The sequence below is a fragment of the Nyctereutes procyonoides genome, unplaced genomic scaffold, assembly GCF_905146905.1.
Source record: "Nyctereutes procyonoides isolate TBG_1078 unplaced genomic scaffold, NYPRO_anot_genome, whole genome shotgun sequence".
Classification (NCBI taxonomy): Eukaryota; Metazoa; Chordata; class Mammalia; order Carnivora; family Canidae; genus Nyctereutes; species Nyctereutes procyonoides.
Window position 1 is genome coordinate 58,515,490 of NW_026575133.1, and position 17,453 is coordinate 58,532,942.

At 36.2% G+C, this 17,453-nt stretch overlaps 1 protein-coding gene across 2 annotated transcripts in view; it reads left to right on the top strand.

Moving 5' to 3' along the window:
• Positions 1–17,453, top strand: part of MTMR9 (myotubularin related protein 9) — a 52,073-nt gene that overhangs the window by 1,253 nt on the left and 33,367 nt on the right. For both annotated transcript variants that reach the window (XM_055300302.1, XM_055300303.1), the window contains exons 2-3: positions 9,868–9,976; positions 14,315–14,440. In XM_055300302.1, the coding sequence (XP_055156277.1) occupies positions 9,868–9,976; positions 14,315–14,440 (235 nt within the window). The remainder of the gene's footprint in view (positions 1–9,867; positions 9,977–14,314; positions 14,441–17,453) is intronic.

The following is a 17,453-nucleotide window of genomic DNA, read 5'->3' on the forward strand; positions in this document are numbered from 1 at the left end:
CTACTATGGGAGATTATGATATTTTTCATTTATCCTTACTAAAGTTCTGCTTTTGGGGAAAAAAAACAACACAGAATTGGCTCTTAAGCAAGGATATTAACCTCCCCCCCCCCCATCCCAGGCACTGTCTTTCCAAGGCGGTGGCTCAGAGTAAAAAAAGTTATGCTCATGCCTGCAGTCAAAATTCTTATTTCCCCAATGGCCCCGTGCACTTAACTCTAGCCAGGAGAAGGTGAATTGATTATCCAGTTAACACTAAAGTATAAGTGAATAACAACAGCTTTTTTATTACCTCTCAGGAGAATTTGGATATTAAGAGGATTCCTAGAAAGGTTACGCCTTAAAAGATGGTAATTTCTAGGGGATCCCTGGGTGGCTCAGTGGTTTGGCGCCTGACTTCGGCCCAGGGCGTGACCCTGGAGTCCCAGGATCCAGTCCCACATCAGGCTCCCTGCATGGAGCCTGCTTCTCCCTCTCCCTTTGTCTCTGCCTCTCTCTTTGCGTGTCTCTCTCATGAATAAATAAATAAAATCTTTAAAAAAATATATGGCAATTTCTAATGGAAATTACCACTAGAATTAGTCTGCTAAGAAGCAGACTTCTTAGTGAGCTGGAAGCCTGAGCAGGGGCTCCATCCTAGGATCCTGGGTTCATGACCTAAGCTGAGCGCAGGCACTTAACTGACTGAGCCACTCACTGCCCCTCATGAACCTTTTCTCTTTTCTTTTCTTTCTTTCTTTTTTTTTTTTTTTTTAATGAACCTTTTCTATTAGCCAGTCCTCAGTCTTATTTTTGCTCACTATGTCCTGCATTCTCATGTCTGTATCTTACCAATGCTCTTCTTCTGCCTGGAATGCCTTGTTCCTCCCAAGTTTGTTAAAGATTTATTTAATGTCGTTATGTTCTAGATATTTTGTGAGGCATGAGGAACACCAAGATGAATAAAGTATAGTTCTTACTTTTTCAGGAGTTTCATAGGTTATCATCCAATCGTTACTCATCTATCAGTATTTAGTATAAACCATTTTACCTGCCCCCTCTTTTGTAGATTCTTTTAGTTTCCACAAGTAGAAGTAGTCTTCCTCACCTTGAAATCCTATAGCTCTTTATACTACTTTAATAAATACATATTAAAATTTGTATTTTGATAATTACATATATGTTAGATCCTTGAAGCCAGGACTTCCCTTTGTTTAATTTTTATTTCTTTCAAAACTCCTAACTTGTGCAGATAGGCACATAGGAATTAAAAGAAGAATTGACCTCCAAATGATCAATGATGCCAAAGAATACACATTAGAGTTTCTCTTTACCACCAACTCCCTTTTCTTTTTTTCTTATTTTATGGTTGCTTTTCACACTCTCCTTTCATATTTACCCAGCATTTAGGCCTGGTAGGGCTTAAAAAAGTATGTAAGACATGACCTTTTCATCTGTTAGGGGAGAAATGACAAACTGTGTATACATTTATCTTTTTCCCAGGAAACATGATGATGTGATGGAAAGAACATAATCTAGGTAGTTGGATCAGAGTTAGTTTAATTATTGGTCTCAAGAAATACTTCATGTGTCTTTTGTGTGCTGCGCACTGCCTACGCTCTGCGGGTGCAGTGGTGACTAACGGGGCAGAGAGTTTGTATACTAGCAGAGGAGATAGACATTCAAATAAATCAACAAATAAGTAAATAAGTGTCAGGTAGTAAGTACCAGGAGGGAAAAATAAAGGAAGATGGGAGGATAGAGAATGCCAGGAGGCAGTGTGCTTAGAAAGAATTTCAGAAAAGACAAGTGACATTTAAATGATGATGTCGGAAGGAAGAGAGGAAGCTAGCAATGTGAATATCGGAAGAAAGAGCATTCCAGCCAGAGGGAACAGCGAATGCAAAGACAGGGACACGACTGGGATGTACTGAGAAGAACAAAGAGGCCAGTGTGACTGGAGGGCAGTGAGGAAGGGTAGAGCCGAGGGGTGTAGCAGAAGCTGGTCAGAGGGATAAGCAGGGGCCAGATGGTGTAGGGCTTGATTTGCCATTGTGGTGGTTTTCAGAGGAAGCCCTTGGAGAGTTGAAAGCAAGGAAGGAAGAACTGATAGACTTTTTAGAGGATGGGTCTGGCCACTGGCAGAAAACAGATTGCAGAGGCGCAACAACGGTGGAAGCAGCAGGCCCAGTTAGGATACCGTTGCATAGTTCAGGGAGAAGGTGATAGTGACTTAAAGAGTGGAAGTGATAGTAGTGTGATCAGAAGCAGTCAGGTTTGGAAGGTATTTTGAAGGCTGAGCTGCCATGCCTTGTTAGTGAATTATAAATGGGATGTGCAGTATTAAGGATGCCTCCTTTAGTTCTACCTCTTGTTAGGTAGGTGTCCTTGGGCAAGCTACTTAACCTCTTTGAACCTCTCAGTTCTATCACGGAGGAATACAACCCTACTCATATCTGGGAGTAACTTGTATTTCAGTGATGCTTTATAAACTCATAGAATGTTCTCATGTACATTGCATACTCGATATTCTTAGATCCTTTCAGCACACGAGGTTTTACACAAGTTACACAACTATACTTTTTTCTTTTCATGGACCTCAGATGTAGAAAGTTGATTGAGTTAATCTTATTCAGTTGATAACTCATCATTTTCATGATTGATTCATTATAAGGTTTTCTTGTTTTTTTACATTTTATTCTTCAAGCCCTAATTTTCACCTCTATATTCTACCTCATTCTCAGTCCCTACAGGCAAATATGTTAAGTGTTGCTATTTGTCCTTGGATATATGTCTATGTCTATAAAATATATAACACTATTGTGTGTGAGTTTCATTTCCCTCGGTAAGATTATGTTGCAGGTCTTATCCTATTTCTCAACATTAACTCAGTACTCTTTTTCCAGATCTCTTCATATTGCTATGTATACATCCATTTTACTGTTTCTGACTACAGTATAGAATTCCAAATTGTTTCCATTTTACTTATCTGATCCTTTAGATAACCTCCAATTTCTTGCTATCAAAATGTACTGAAAAAAATGTACTCATTTGGGTTCACTTGCAGTCTTGTACAAGAATTTCTCTGAGATCGTGTCTAGGATGGGATCAAGCCAGAAGGCAGATAAATAAAATTAGTTCACTTCACCAAGTAATCCTAAAGACTCTGCCTCCAAAATGCCTAGTCCCTTTGCCCCTCCCTCTATGATTCCAATTTCTACCACATTGTTGCCAAAGTTTGCTATTATTGTCTTTTTAAGTTTTGCTAGTCTGATGACTGGGTAGTATCTGTTTATTTATTTATTTTTAAATATTTTGTTTATTTATTTGACACATAGAGAGAGAGAGAGTGCACAAGCAAGGGGAGTGGCAGAGGGAGGGGAAGAAGCAGGCTCCCCGTTGAGCAAGAGGCCTGATGCAGGGCTTGATCCCAGGACTCTGGGACCATGACCTGAGCAGAAGGCAGAGGTTTAACCAACTGAACCACCCAGATGCCTCTATCTCTTTATTTTAATTTGTATTTCTCTAATTACTGATGAGTCTAAGTATCTCTGTATAGACTTATGAGCAATTAAATTTTTTTTCTTTTCTGTGAATTTCCTTGTCCTAATTTTAAAAATTGGGATTGTTGTCTTTCTAGCATTAATTTGCATCAGTTCCTTTTATACTCTCTAGGTATCAATTCTATACTTAGACACTGCAGGTGTCTTCTCTTAATCTCACCCATCTGTTGACTTTTCTCTGGTGTTTTGTTGAGCAAAAGGCCTTAATTTTAGTTCAGAATTTATCAATTTTTTATTGTTTGTACTTTTTTATACTTTATTGTTTGTCCTTCCTTATCCCAAAATCACTAAAATATTCCCTACATTTTCTTCCATATTAGCTTTATAGTTTTACCCTTCACTTTTAGGTCTTTAATTTATTTGGCTTCTACCTTCATTTCAAGTGTTTTTTCTCCAGGTATCAAGCTGGTTTTCCTAATACCATTACCTAGCAACCCATTCTTGACTGATCCATCATATGTCAAGTGGTTTCATATATGTATAGCTTTCTCTGTAAGTTTGTAACGTTATGTGTTTGTTTCTTTTGTTTATCTGGGAATGTCTTTTAATTTCTCCCTTACTTTTGAAGGACACTTTTGCTGGATATAGGATTCCTGGTTGACAGTTTTTTTCTTAGCACTTTGAATATATTACCTTATTGTTTTCTGGCTTCCAAAGCCCCTTCCCCTTCCCCTTCCCCTTTCTGATTTTATTTATCCATGAGAGACACACAAAAAGAGAGGAGACATGGCAGAGGGAGAAGCAGGCTCCATGCAGGGAGCCTGATGTAGGACTCGATCCTGGGATTCCAGGATCACATCCTGAGGCAAAGGCAGACGCTTAACCTCTGAGCTACCTAGGTGTCCTGCCTCCAAAGTTTCTGATGTGAAATCTGTTCATTGTTTTATTGTGGCTTCCTTGTATGTGACAATTTGCTTCCCTCTTGCTGCTTTCAAGATTTTCTCTGTCTTTTGAAAGTTTGATAAAAATGTTTTGGTGTGGTTCTCTGAGTTTAGCTTACTTGGAGTTTGTTGAACTTCTTGAATGTTTATATTCATGTCTTTCATCAAATTGGGGAATTTTTTAGCCATTATTTCTTAAAATATTCTTGGTCCCTTTTTCTGGGACTCCCACAATGTGTATGTTGGTTCTTTTGTTGGTATCCCACAGGCCCTTAGGCTGTATTCACTTTTTTCCCACCTTTTCTCTTTCTGTTCCTCAGACTTGATAATTACCATTTTATCTTCAGGTTCACTGATTTTTCTTCCTCTTGGACACATCTGCCTTTGAATCCCTCTAGTGAATTTTTCATTACAGTTATTGCACTTTTCAGCTCCAGTATTTCTTGGGTGGGGGCGGTGAGGGGGTTTCTCTGAAATGTTCTCTATATTGGTATTTCCATTTTGTTCACACATCACATTCTTGACTTTCTCCACATCTTCCTTTAGTTCTTTGAGCATCTTTAAGACCATTGTTTTAAAATCGCTGTCTAGTATATCTACCATCAGGTCTTTTTCAGGGAAAGTTTTTTTTTTTTTTTAAGATTTTATTTATTTATTCATGAGAGACACAGAGAGAGGCAGAGACACAGGCAGAGGGAGAAGCAGGCTCCATGCAAGGAGTCCAATGTGGTACTCGATCCCAGATTCTAGGATCACACCCCGAGCTAAAGGCAGACGCTCAACCTCTGAGCCACCCAGGTATCCCCAGGGAAAGTTTTTGTTGATGTATTTTTTTCCTTTGAATGGCCTATACTTTCTGTTTATTTGTATGCCTTGTGATTTTTTTGTTGTTGTTGAACACTGGACATTTGATCGAATAATGTGGTGACTGACTCTGGAAATCAGATTCTTCCCCTTCTCCAAGGTTTGCGGGGGTATTTTTTGTTTGTTTAATAATTGTTATTTGCTTATAATGATAATTATTGTAAGTTTTCTGGATGCCTGAAGTGTAAATCTTGATGCTGTTAACAGATTACCACAGTCTAAAGTACAGTAGCTTTCTTTTTTCAAGATTTATTTATTTATTTATTTATTTATTTATTTATTTATTTATTTATTTATTTATTTACAAGAGAGCTTACACACACACACACCACACACCACACGAATGGGGTGGGAGGGTGGCAGTGGGGGGAGAGGGGAAGAGGGAGAGAAGAGAGTCCCTGCTGACCATAGAGCCCCATATGGGCTCAATTTTAGGAACCTGAGATGATGACCTCAGCCAAAAGTCAAGCAGTTAACTGACTGAGCCACCCAGGTGCCCTTACAGTAGCTTCATATTAAATTGAAATTATGTAGTGTTAGCTATCCAAGTTTGTTCTTATTAAAAGTTGTTTTTGGGCAGCCCTGGTAGCTCAGAGGTTTAGTGCCACCTTCAGCCCAGGGTATGATCCTGGAGACCTGGGATCAAGTCCCATGTCAGGCTCCCTGCATGGAGCCTGCTTCTCCCTCTGCCTGTGTCTCTGCCTCTCTCTCTCTCTCTCTCTCTGTGTGTGTGTCTCTCTTATGAATAAATAAATAAATCTTTAAAAAAAAGTTGTTTTGTCTATTTAAGGTCATTTGCATTTTCATATGAATTTTACAATCAACTTGTTAATTTCTTTTTTTTTTTTTTTTAAGAAAAGCCTATGTGATTTTGGTTGGAATTGTGTTGAGTCTGTTGATAAATGAATTTGGTTAGAGTTGACATCTGATATCTTAATATTGAGTTTTCTGTCCAGTGAGCAAAGTATATCTCTCCAATCATTTTATTTAGATCTTTTTCAGTTTCTTTCAACAGTGTGTTATAGTTTTCATTTAGAAATCTTAGACATCTTTTGACAGATTTCCCTCATTTATTCCACATTTTTGGATACACTTTCAAATAGTATTTTTAAAATTTCAATTTCTAATTCCTTTTGTATTAGTCATGATTTTGACTTTGTATATATATTTTTTAAAGATTTTATCTATTTATCATGAGAGGTACAGAGAGAGAGAGACAGATGCAGAGACACAGGCAGAGGGAGAAGCAGGCTCCATGCAGGGAGCCTGACACGGAACTCGATCCAGGGTCTCCAGGATCACACCCCAGGCCTTCAGCGTTAAACTGTTGAGCCACTGGGGCTGCCTGACTTTGTATATTTTATGACACATTGACATCTTCAGACCTTGCAGACCTAGAGAGGGACTTCCTCTCATGTTAGCTATTTGCTAGAGGTAGTAAAAAACTTGCCTGCAAGCACACTTTTGATATGCAAACCAACCAATATTAAGTCCATACCCTCTATCTGCTTTCTCTTACCAGTCTTTTGCAGTCAGGACTACTATTCTCCTGTCCTAAATTATTCCAGGGGCAGGTATCAGACAATAGGGATCACCTGTATAATGTAGAGCCTGACAAAATTATTCAAACTACCTAATCTTAAACTTGCTCAGCTCACCTACTCACCCTTTTCCATTCCTTTCTGTGAAACCTCACAGTAAAAGTTCTGGTCTATGCTTTCCTCTTGCTCTGTCTGCCTCCTGACTAACCAGATGCTTCCCCATGTGTGGCCCTGCATGACATAGTATGCTCCTACTTTTGAGAACAGTGAATAACAAACTATCTTTTCAATGACAGTTATCTCCTTATCTATCAGCCTTACCATCTTGAATAAAAACCAAGTCCTGAGTATTTTAAACAATTGATGTAATAGTATATAGAAATACTATTGATTTTTGTGTATCGTGTTTGTATCTGACAGCCTTACTAACCTCACTTTTTAATTCTAATAGTTTTTTGTTTTTGTTTTTTTCATTAGCTTTCCTAAATAGGCAATCATGTCATCTACAACTAAAGACAGTTTTATTTCTTCCTTTTCAGTCTGGATGCCATTTATTTCTTGCCTCATTGCACTGGCTATTACCTCTCAGTACAATGTTGAATAGAAGGGTGAAAGTAGGGCACCTGGGTGGTTCAGTGGCATCTGCCTTTGACTCAGGTCATGATCCCAGGATCACCAAGCCCCATGTCAGGCTCCCTGCTCAGCGGATAGTCTGCTTCTCCCCCTCTCTCTCTGCTGCTACTCCTGCTTGTGCTTGCGCATATTCTATCAAAAAAATAAATAAAATTCTTTAAAAAAAAAAAGGAAGTGGTGAAAGTGAACATCTCTTATTTCTAGTATTAGTGAAAAAGTATTTAGTCTTTCACCATTAAATCTACAATTAGTGCTAGGTTTGTTGTGTTGCTTTTGGTCTTGTTTTCTTTTGGTAAATACTATTAGGTTCAAGATGTTTCTTTCTATTCCTAGTTTGCTGAGAGTTGACTTTTTTGTTTTTGTTTTTTAGGATCAGGAATAGATGTTGAATTGTTCAATGTTTTTCTATATCTATTGAGGTGATCATACAGTTTTTCTTTTTCAGTTTGGCAATATGATAGATTCTTTGACTTTCAAATGATAAACCCCCATCATTCATGATGTATTATCCTTTTTATATATTGTTGGATTTAATTTTCTGATATTTTGTTTAGAAATTTTGCATCTGGGTTCATGAAAGATACTAGTCTACAATTTTCTCATCATTTCTTTGGTTTTTGTATTAGGGTAATGCTAGTCCCATGGAATGAGTTGATAAATAATTGCCGTTTTTTCAACTTTCTGGAAGAGTTTGTCATGAATTGATAGGGTATTTTCTTTAAATGTTTTGTCTTTAAATGTTTTGTAGAATTACTCAGTGAGGCCACCTAGGCCTGGAGGGTTTTTTGGTGGGCAAGATTTTAATGAAAATTTCACTTTATTTTATAGCTATAGTATTAATTATATTCTTGAGTTTGTGTCCTCTGAGGAATTGGTTTATATCATTTACCTTGTTGAATTTATAGGCATAAAGTTGTTCCTGGTATTTCCTCATCTTTTTAATGCCTATACAATCTGTAATGATTCTCATTTCTCTCATTTCTTATATTGGTAAATTGAGACTCAGTTTCTTTTTTCCTGATCACTTTGGCTAGTGTCTTATTGCTTTTATTATTTTCAAGAAATCATTTTTGCTTTTATTGTTCCCCATAATTTTCCTTTTTCTATTTCATTGATTTTGGCTCTGATCTGTATCTAATTTTTTTTTTTTTTTTCTTTGGATTTGACTTGCTCTTCTTTTTTTATTATAGTGAAATTTGAAGTCACTGATATGGAACTTTCTTTTTGAATATAGATGCTCTGCCCAGGCTATTAGCCCCACCCAGGTTCCCTCCTGTTAGCCTGGAAACTCTCAAAACCATAAACTGGGATAATTTTAGGATTCACCTTGTTTCCTATCTCCCAAAGATCTCTGTTCTTTGTTGTTTGATGTCCAATGTCTTGAAAACGGTTCTTTCTTTTATTGTCTGGTTATTTTGGTTGTTTCAGGTGGGAGGGTAAATATGGTCTGTGTTATTCTACCTTTGTCAGAAGTAGAAGTGCCAAGCATGTGACTTTTCAAGTTTATTTGAAATAAATTTGACTTCTCAAATTTATTATTTATAAAATAATAAATTTTATAAGAGGTATTCCAGCGTGTTGAGAGATAACTTTAGTAGGATTTGACCCATACTAATGGTGTTTGCCTGTCCAAATTAACAATGCAGTAATATGAGGCATAGGGATGCTTACAATTGAGATGGAGTTCAGGAAGAGTAGCTGTAGGAGTTGTGTCTCTAAACTGGAAAAAAATATAAGTAAAATGATCAGCATTTGGTCAATCTAAGAATTCCTAGTTTAGGGAATACTCAGAAGTATTGATGGAAAAGAAAGGGACCAACCACTGGCAAAGCAAAAGAAAAGTCAGAGCTGTCAGCAAGTATAGACAAAACAAAACAACAACAATATAAGTAAGACTAAGATCCCAATTAAGGTAGAATTACATTTGTACAAACTTTTATGAGTAGATTTGGCATTGATTTAGAATAGATACTGCAAATTAATAGTTTTTAAAGACTGAAAAAGAGATGCTTATATTTAAAATCAATTACTACAAGGTTGGAAGTAAGTAAAATCTGAAATGAAGTGTTTTCCTATGCTCTGGAAATATCTCTGTATGAACACTTAGCACATAAATTACAGATCTTTTTTCTTTATTCTTTGAAGTAAGGCCCCAAATAATCTTCATTAAATGAAATGGCCTAGTAAAAATTACTTTCTGAATTTGAAAAACTTTAAGTACATATATTTAAAATAATTTATGGCTCACATTTTAATAATACAGGCTTGACCCTTAATTAAACAATTGGGGAGAAGAAAGTTGAATACAGATGGTAATTACAACTACATTCTCTTTTCAAGGAAATAATCGTATGTTTGAAGATAGAAATATATATGTTCTTAAGCGTAATTTGTAATTTTTTACAGATTTGTGGGACCACTGGGTACCATCATCATAAAATGTAAAGATTTTCGAATAATTCAGTTGGATATTCCTGGAATGGAGGAATGTTTGAATATAGCCAGTTCCATTGAGGTAAATATTTCAGAAGCAAAATCTGATAAAAATAAATAGTAATAAAAAAGAACTTTATATTCTGACTCAGTGTAGCTCCTATTTTTTTTAGTAGATTCTTGGCCATGTACTGTGACTCATGTATTGAAAATTGACAGGAAAAGCCTCACCCTGATTCATTGTTATGGGAATGTAATAGGATTTTATTGACTTATAGCAATTTTTAGTGTTACTTATTCCTCCGGGTTCACTATTTGTAGCATTTGACAGGATTTCCTTCTCTTTTTAAGACTCCATAATAGTACATTGTATGTATATATGGTAAGGGTTTTTTTTTTTAAAGTTATTTCTTTTATAAAGCAAGTAATTATCACCAATGATTATAGTCTTTTGTCTTTAGTTAAGTCTGAATTTTCCATACATTAGGCAGTGTGTTTGTTTTATATTTGTATGAACAATATTGAGTATCGGTTCAGATTACAAATACTAGATGTTTTACTTGGATAATTTAATATTTAAATTGAGGAGCTCACACCATTTTCTTCCCCCTTCAAACCAACTACTTTGCTTTACACTCAAATTTTAAATTGCCTTGTTTTAAATCATTGCCACTACATTATAGCAATTAACTTTGTAGTATTTTCTAGATAATTATAGACACATTGATTTTTTTCCCCCTTTGGTCTTTGAGTGATTAATCTGGCCTTTGTATCCAAAACAAATACTATTGGCTTAACAATTAAAAGGAAGCAGAAAAGTTTAAAAATCTCTAACTAGGATCTTGTTTGTTTTTTAAACAAGAATAGAGAAATAAAACAATTGTTGTGGTGCTGAGAAAAATGGCATGGAATGGGTTTACTTTCTGCCTTTGCTAAATTTTACTTAAAGGAAAGGAGAAGATGAGCTGAACTGTTTTGTTTGTCTTACATATCTTGTCATTTGGAAGTGATGCAGTAATGTTGATTTGTCCAAATTTGCTAACATGGGTAAGAAACACACTGTTAAATTGAAACACTCTCCTGCTATTTGAGCAGGGGAATGCTACTAACCCATTTCATTTGAGCAGGGGCTTTTTTGTTTTTTTGTTTTTTTTACCAAGTGTGCATTTGAATTTTCACTGACCAGTCTACATTTTTCTTTCTATCCCTTTTATAACTTATAAGATAGCTGGTTGGTGGGTGTTAGTGAAGTTGTATACCATGAAGAATAGTGGTGAAGATAATATAGGGCAAAGCCCATTACCCCACTTTCTGATTGCATTTACTTACCTTTGTTATCTGACACTAATCAGTTGTTTAATTAGCTGTATATAGTACTTAATTACTTTAAAAACTGATTACATAGATACTCTTACAGCTGAAAAGAAGCTGTGAATTATGAGTCATTCTCATAATTTGATCTCAGGAAGTGAATGTTCTATTGATTGTTTTTGCAACGTAGTAAGTATACATAGTGAACTTGGCCTCTTGTCTTTTCCTGGTATCCAATTCCTCTTCCACCTCCCCTATACATCTTGACATAACTTGGAAGTAACAAGTGAATTTCTTATATAGAACAGTTAAGCTATTCTTTGTTATCAAGAATCCATATACCCTAATATATTCTGCTGCCACAAATAGAATCCCATTGGAATAGTAACTGACAAGTACTCAGTTTTCTAAAATGTAGCAGGAAGTCTGATGAAACTTTTTTATGTAGTTTCCACTGTCTTTTGGAATTGAAATGTTTTCAGTTCTTTCAGCATTAATGTGTTTAAAGGAAAAGTCCTGGGCAGCCCGGGTGGCTCAGCAGTTTAGCGCCGCCTTCAGCCCAGGGTGTGATCCTGGAGACTTGAGATCGAGTCCCACGTCGGGCTCCCTGCATTGAGCCTGACTCTGTCTGCCTGTGTCTCTGCCTCTCTCTCTCTCTCTCTCTCTCCTCTCTCTCTCTCATGAATAAATAAATAAAATCGTTAAAAATAAATGAAGAAAGAAAGTCCTGTCTCTAGTGACATGTGATCATGACAAGTCAGAATATGTGTTTATTACCTGCTAAAGTGGCTGCTGACTTGCATTAAAAATCGTGGTTGTACCAGCCACTATGGAAAACAGTATGGAGGTTCCTCAGGAAATTAAAATGGAACCACCATATGACCCAGCAGTCCTACTTTTGGATATATATATTGATCATTGTAGCATTATTCATAATAGCCAAAATATGGAAATAGCCTCAGTATCTGCCAACAGATGAATGGATAAAGAAAATGTGATATTTACCTATACATACAATGGAATATCATTCAGCCTTAAAAAACAGTAATCCTGATATTTGTGACAACAAGGATGAAACTGGAGGGCATTATGCTAAGTGAAATAAACCAGACAAAGACAAATATTGCATGTTATTACTTCTATGTGGAATCCTAAAAACCAAAAACAAAACTTAGAGAAATAGACAGTGGAAAAGTAGTTGCTAGGGACTAGGGGGGATAGAGCGAAGTTAGTAAAAGTTACAGACTTTCAATTTATAAGATGAGTAAAGTCTTAGGATCTAGAGTAAAACATGGTAACTGTAGCTGATAACACTGTGTTATTGTATAATAGAAATTTTCTTTCTTTTTTTTAAAGATATTTATTTATTTATTTATTTATTTATTTATTTATTTATTTATTTATTTTAATTTATTTATGATAGTCACAGAGAGAGAGAGAGAGGCAAAGACATAGGCAAAGGGAGAAGCAGGCTCCATGCACTGGGAGCCCGACGTGGGATTCGATCCTGGGTCTCCAGGATCGCGCCCTGGGCCAAAGGCAGGTGCCAAACCGCTGCGCCACCCAGGGATCCCGATTTTTATTTATTTATTTATTCATGAGAGACACAGAGAGAGGGGGACAGAGACACAGGCAGAGGGAGAAGCAGGCTCCATGCAGGGAGCCTGACGTGGGACTTGATCCCGAGTCTCCAGGATCACGCCCTGGGCTAAATCGCTGAGCCACCCAGGCTGCCCTAGAAATTTTCTAAAAGAGTAGAACTTAAATGTTTTCAACTACAGAGGGTAAATATATGGGGTGATAAATGTATTAATTAACTCCATTGGGGAGTCCTTTCACAATGTATCAAATAACGTTGAATTCTTAGTTTTATTTGTCAATTTTACCTCAGTAAAGGTGAAAAAATTTTTTAAATATTGCAAAGAGTATCTTTAAAATAAACTAATTTTTAAAAAGTAAATCAATTTAATAAAATAATGTTCGTACTGAGTGAGGACAGCTCTGGTCTAAGTCAGATGTGGACATTGGCCATTCTGCTTATGTTTAGTGTGATTAGCAGCCAAAGACTATGTAGAAGTGGATAATGGATTATACAGCCATGCTTCTCCATATTTTCTGTTTAATGCGCTCTTAGGGAAAGATCTTATTATTCATTAACAGATAGAGAATAACTTTGGATGGAGATATTTTTGTTAAACTGATGAACTACATGTCTAATCTATTTTTTAAAAAGTCTTGGGCCCATTCTTTTGTGAGCCTGGTACTTCTGTGACCTAGAGGGAGGTAGCTTTTTTTCTGAGAGTTTTGGGGAACTAGCAGGACATTGGACTCTCGCCCTCCTCCAGGTGAGTGTCTCCATAATTACTGGAATTTAAATTATGCTCATTGATTTTGGTAACTTTTTTTCCAGTCATAGAAGTGCTTTTTATAATTCCTCTGTCAGAAGGTTGAAACTGCCAAGTGATGGAAGATGTTCCATCTGTCTGTTCCTCCCATTTAGTCAGGTTTTCCTGGTGGTCTTATCCAGAATTCAAGTGTTCCAGATGATTATATGCTTATTAGGGGACCATAGAGTTCTTGCCCCAGCTTGAGAATGGGTCCATTGTAGCATAAAGATAGTAGGATACATGGCCACAAAACTGTAACACCCCTATGCATGGTTACTAACACTGATTTTAAATAATGTACATGTGTTGATTTAGTTGATAACTGGATTTTGAGCCAAGGCCTTACTTTCTAACTAAAACCCGTTTGTTTTCTGATCCCCAGAAATATTTGGACCTTTTTATTAGGCTTTGTTAAGTGGTATCAAAGGGAGTTATTTAACTTTTCTTCTAGAATAGGTGTGTACACTTTTTTCTTTTGTTTGTTCAGCAAATGTTAACTGAGTATATGCTATGTGCCAGGTACCTTGTTAGATGCTATCAAAGCATCAAAATTAGCTTCAGTAAGCTATAATCGTATCTAGTGGTAAATACAATGTTAGAGAATTATATGGGTGTCCATCATTATTAGACAATATTTATTTAATACCAATTTGGCAGTTAGGAAGTGTTTTGAATTGCAATATGTTCCTTTTTCTTTCCTTCATTTCCTTTTTATATCCTAGGCATTGTCTACCCTGGACTCTATCACTCTTATGTACCCTTTCTTTTACCGGCCCATGTTTGAAGTGATAGAAGATGGCTGGCATTCTTTCCTTCCTGAGCAAGAATTTGAACTCTACTCTTCAGCTGTAAGTAACTTTTGAGAGAACTTTGTGTAATGAGAAATAATCCAGTACCTTACTTGTGAAATAACTTCCTTTGGACTACTCATAATGTGTTGTTGGTTTATCTATGCCTGAAAGAAATTTCTTTTAGCTATTACCAAGTGCAGCTTCTGCCATTCGGAGATTTGCACAATTTGATTTCAATGCTGCATCTCAACTGATTTGTCTTCTAGTGGTTTTACTGTATTCCAAATGTTACTTCTTTTAATTTTGAAAATGACATTGGTAAAACATTAATATCTTCATAAAGTTAGTCTTGACGTGTTTTGAGTTGTTGATTATTTTTAATAATCAGTATTCTTAGAAACAACTTTTTATGTACTAATTAGGTTCCCCAAAAACTCTGTTGAACTCACTCTGCCTAAGATAGTATTAGAGAAACACAGATCATATTTGTTTCCATGGGATAATTCTTGTGTTTTTATATTTTGGGTTATTAAGATTGAGTTACTAGAAGCAGGTTGTCTTTCTCATTCTTCACCATTTTACTCCTTTCTTCTTCCATCACACCTATGTAAATGGGCCCTGGTGGAGAGGATCAAGAAGTGAGGACCAGGGTACTATGTAATTTAAAGAATAAAGATGTCCATGTCAGCAAAGTGATAAAGGAACAGGAAATTCACATTCTTAAGTATGGGGCATTTTTATGTAGTTCATGGATAACCACCTGTATTTATATTTAGTATTTTTATTGCGTTAAAAACTATGTAATAAACATTCTTTTTTTTTTTTTTTTTTTATTTATTTATTTATGATAGTCACAGAGAGAGAGAGAAAGAGACAGAGACACAGGCAGAGGGAGAAGCAGGCTCCATGCACCGGGAGCCCGATGTGGGACTCGATCCCGGGTCTCCAGGATCGCGCCCTGGGCCAAAGGCAGGCGCCAAACCGCTGCGCCACCCAGGGATCCCTGTAATAAACATTCTTAAATGCATGATGCTTTTCTGTTGTTATCAGCTACCACCAACTGTTACCTTAGAGGAATCCTTAATTATTTCCTACGTGGAAAACGGCAGTCATGTGGTGATCAGGAAGGGAGATGTCTGGATGATTTGTTTGTTTAATCAAAACTGTGTACAAATGACCTGCCCATGATTTATTTTAGAGTTAGATGCCGTAAGTGAACCAGTCTAAATCTACACTCTGCAGGTCAGCATTCAAATCAGTCTTATTCTGTGCAGAAATCCTCTGTGCTACAAACATCCATGATGTGGTTGTTTAGCCTCTGCTTGAAATCTTAGTGTGGGAGAATTTGCAAAAACCTAGTGGTGACCCATTTGGGGACAGCTTGAATTCTGAACTGAACTCTGTCTCCCTGTACATAGAGCCAATGTTTCTGATGTTACCTTGTATTATTCGGTTTATCTTATTTCTCTACCACGAACTCTTCCTCAGTTTAAGAACTCTTAAGTCCTCATTAAGTTTTCTGTAGATTAAATATCAATATTACTTGAACTTCTAGTAACAGTGACCTCAGTACCCTACACCGTCCTGGATGCTCTTCCCAGCTCTTCAGATTGTCATTTATTCTCTTAAAATTTGGTACCATCACACTTGGTGTAGATTAGAACTAATACTGATAATTTAAGGCAGCTTAAAGTTGTATTAGCTTTTTTGAGAATTAAGGTGCTAATGAAATAAGCTAAAATTCGTACATCTTCTCATGTGTTATTAAGGGATTCACTCTATGTTTTGTATTTTATTTACTTACTAATTTTTATTTAGATTCAATACTTTTCCTTGTAGACATTTTCTTTTTGGTGTAGGTAATTATTTAAGCAATTTGTATATTTGATGTTCTCATATTTTCCTGCAAATTTTGTAATCCATAGATTTAATGAAAATGACTTTAATGCCTTGTTAGAAATATTTAGGCACTATTACTAGATGATGGAAATTTAAGATGAGCAAAGCATGGTTCCTTCCTTCTACTTGCTCAAAATCTAAAAGTTATCTAAATAATCAAGTACAATGAATTAAGTACTGACAAAAGTATCCATAAGGCACAGGGGAAATGACATTATTAGATTTGTGTTGTAGAAAATCAATTCTGATGCAGAATGCTAAGAAACTGCTTGAAGTAGATACTGTAGTAATATAAAGATGATGGTTGGACATAGTGCAGAAAGATTCAGAATGAATTAAATGGCGTTGACGACCCATAACCCTGGTTGTGAAAGATAAAACAGGCAGTGACATTTTGATAGGATGACACCACTGAGATGGGGAAAAAAAGAAAAATGGGTTTAAAGGGAATAAGTTGAGTTCAGTTTGGGGGATGGCAATTCAAAGGGCCTGTATGATATACCTGTCATTGAATATATACAAGAGATAGTCTAAAAAAAAGGAAAAAAAGATAGGCTAGAGCTTATTTGAGAGGTTTTTGTTAAAAATGAAAAAAAAAAAAGAGTAATCAGCAAATACACTGTGAAAACCACAAGGAGAAACTGAGATTGCTTAAGGAAAGCATCTAAGGTAAAAAATGATGTCAAGGATTGAACCATTTAAGAGGTGAATGTAGGAAGAATCCAAGGGAAGAGTGAGTTTCAATTAGGAGGGAGTCAACAGTGTGGAAGGCTTCTTATTCATTGTTTGTTTATTATATCTTTCCTGGGCTAGTACATAAGCTGCTAGAATATAAATTTTATAAGGCCAGGAACCATATCATTCTTGTTTCTTATGTACTGCTAGCACATGAAAGGCAAACAGTAAATATTTGTTGAGTGAATGAATGTAGGTGTGTATTTATTCAGGATAGGGCAAAAGGCTAGTAAAGCCTTCTATATATCATTAGAAATCCCCTGCCAGGTTCGACCGTGTGACTTAATCAGTAATGAGTAATGCTTTTTTTTTTTACCATCTGAAAAACTTTTTAATTATTAGCCAGTCCCCACTTCATAATTGTGTCCAAAAGAGATGTGTGGTTCTGAGAGCACAGTACTAAAACTAGCTATCAAGATATCTTGTGTTGCATCCC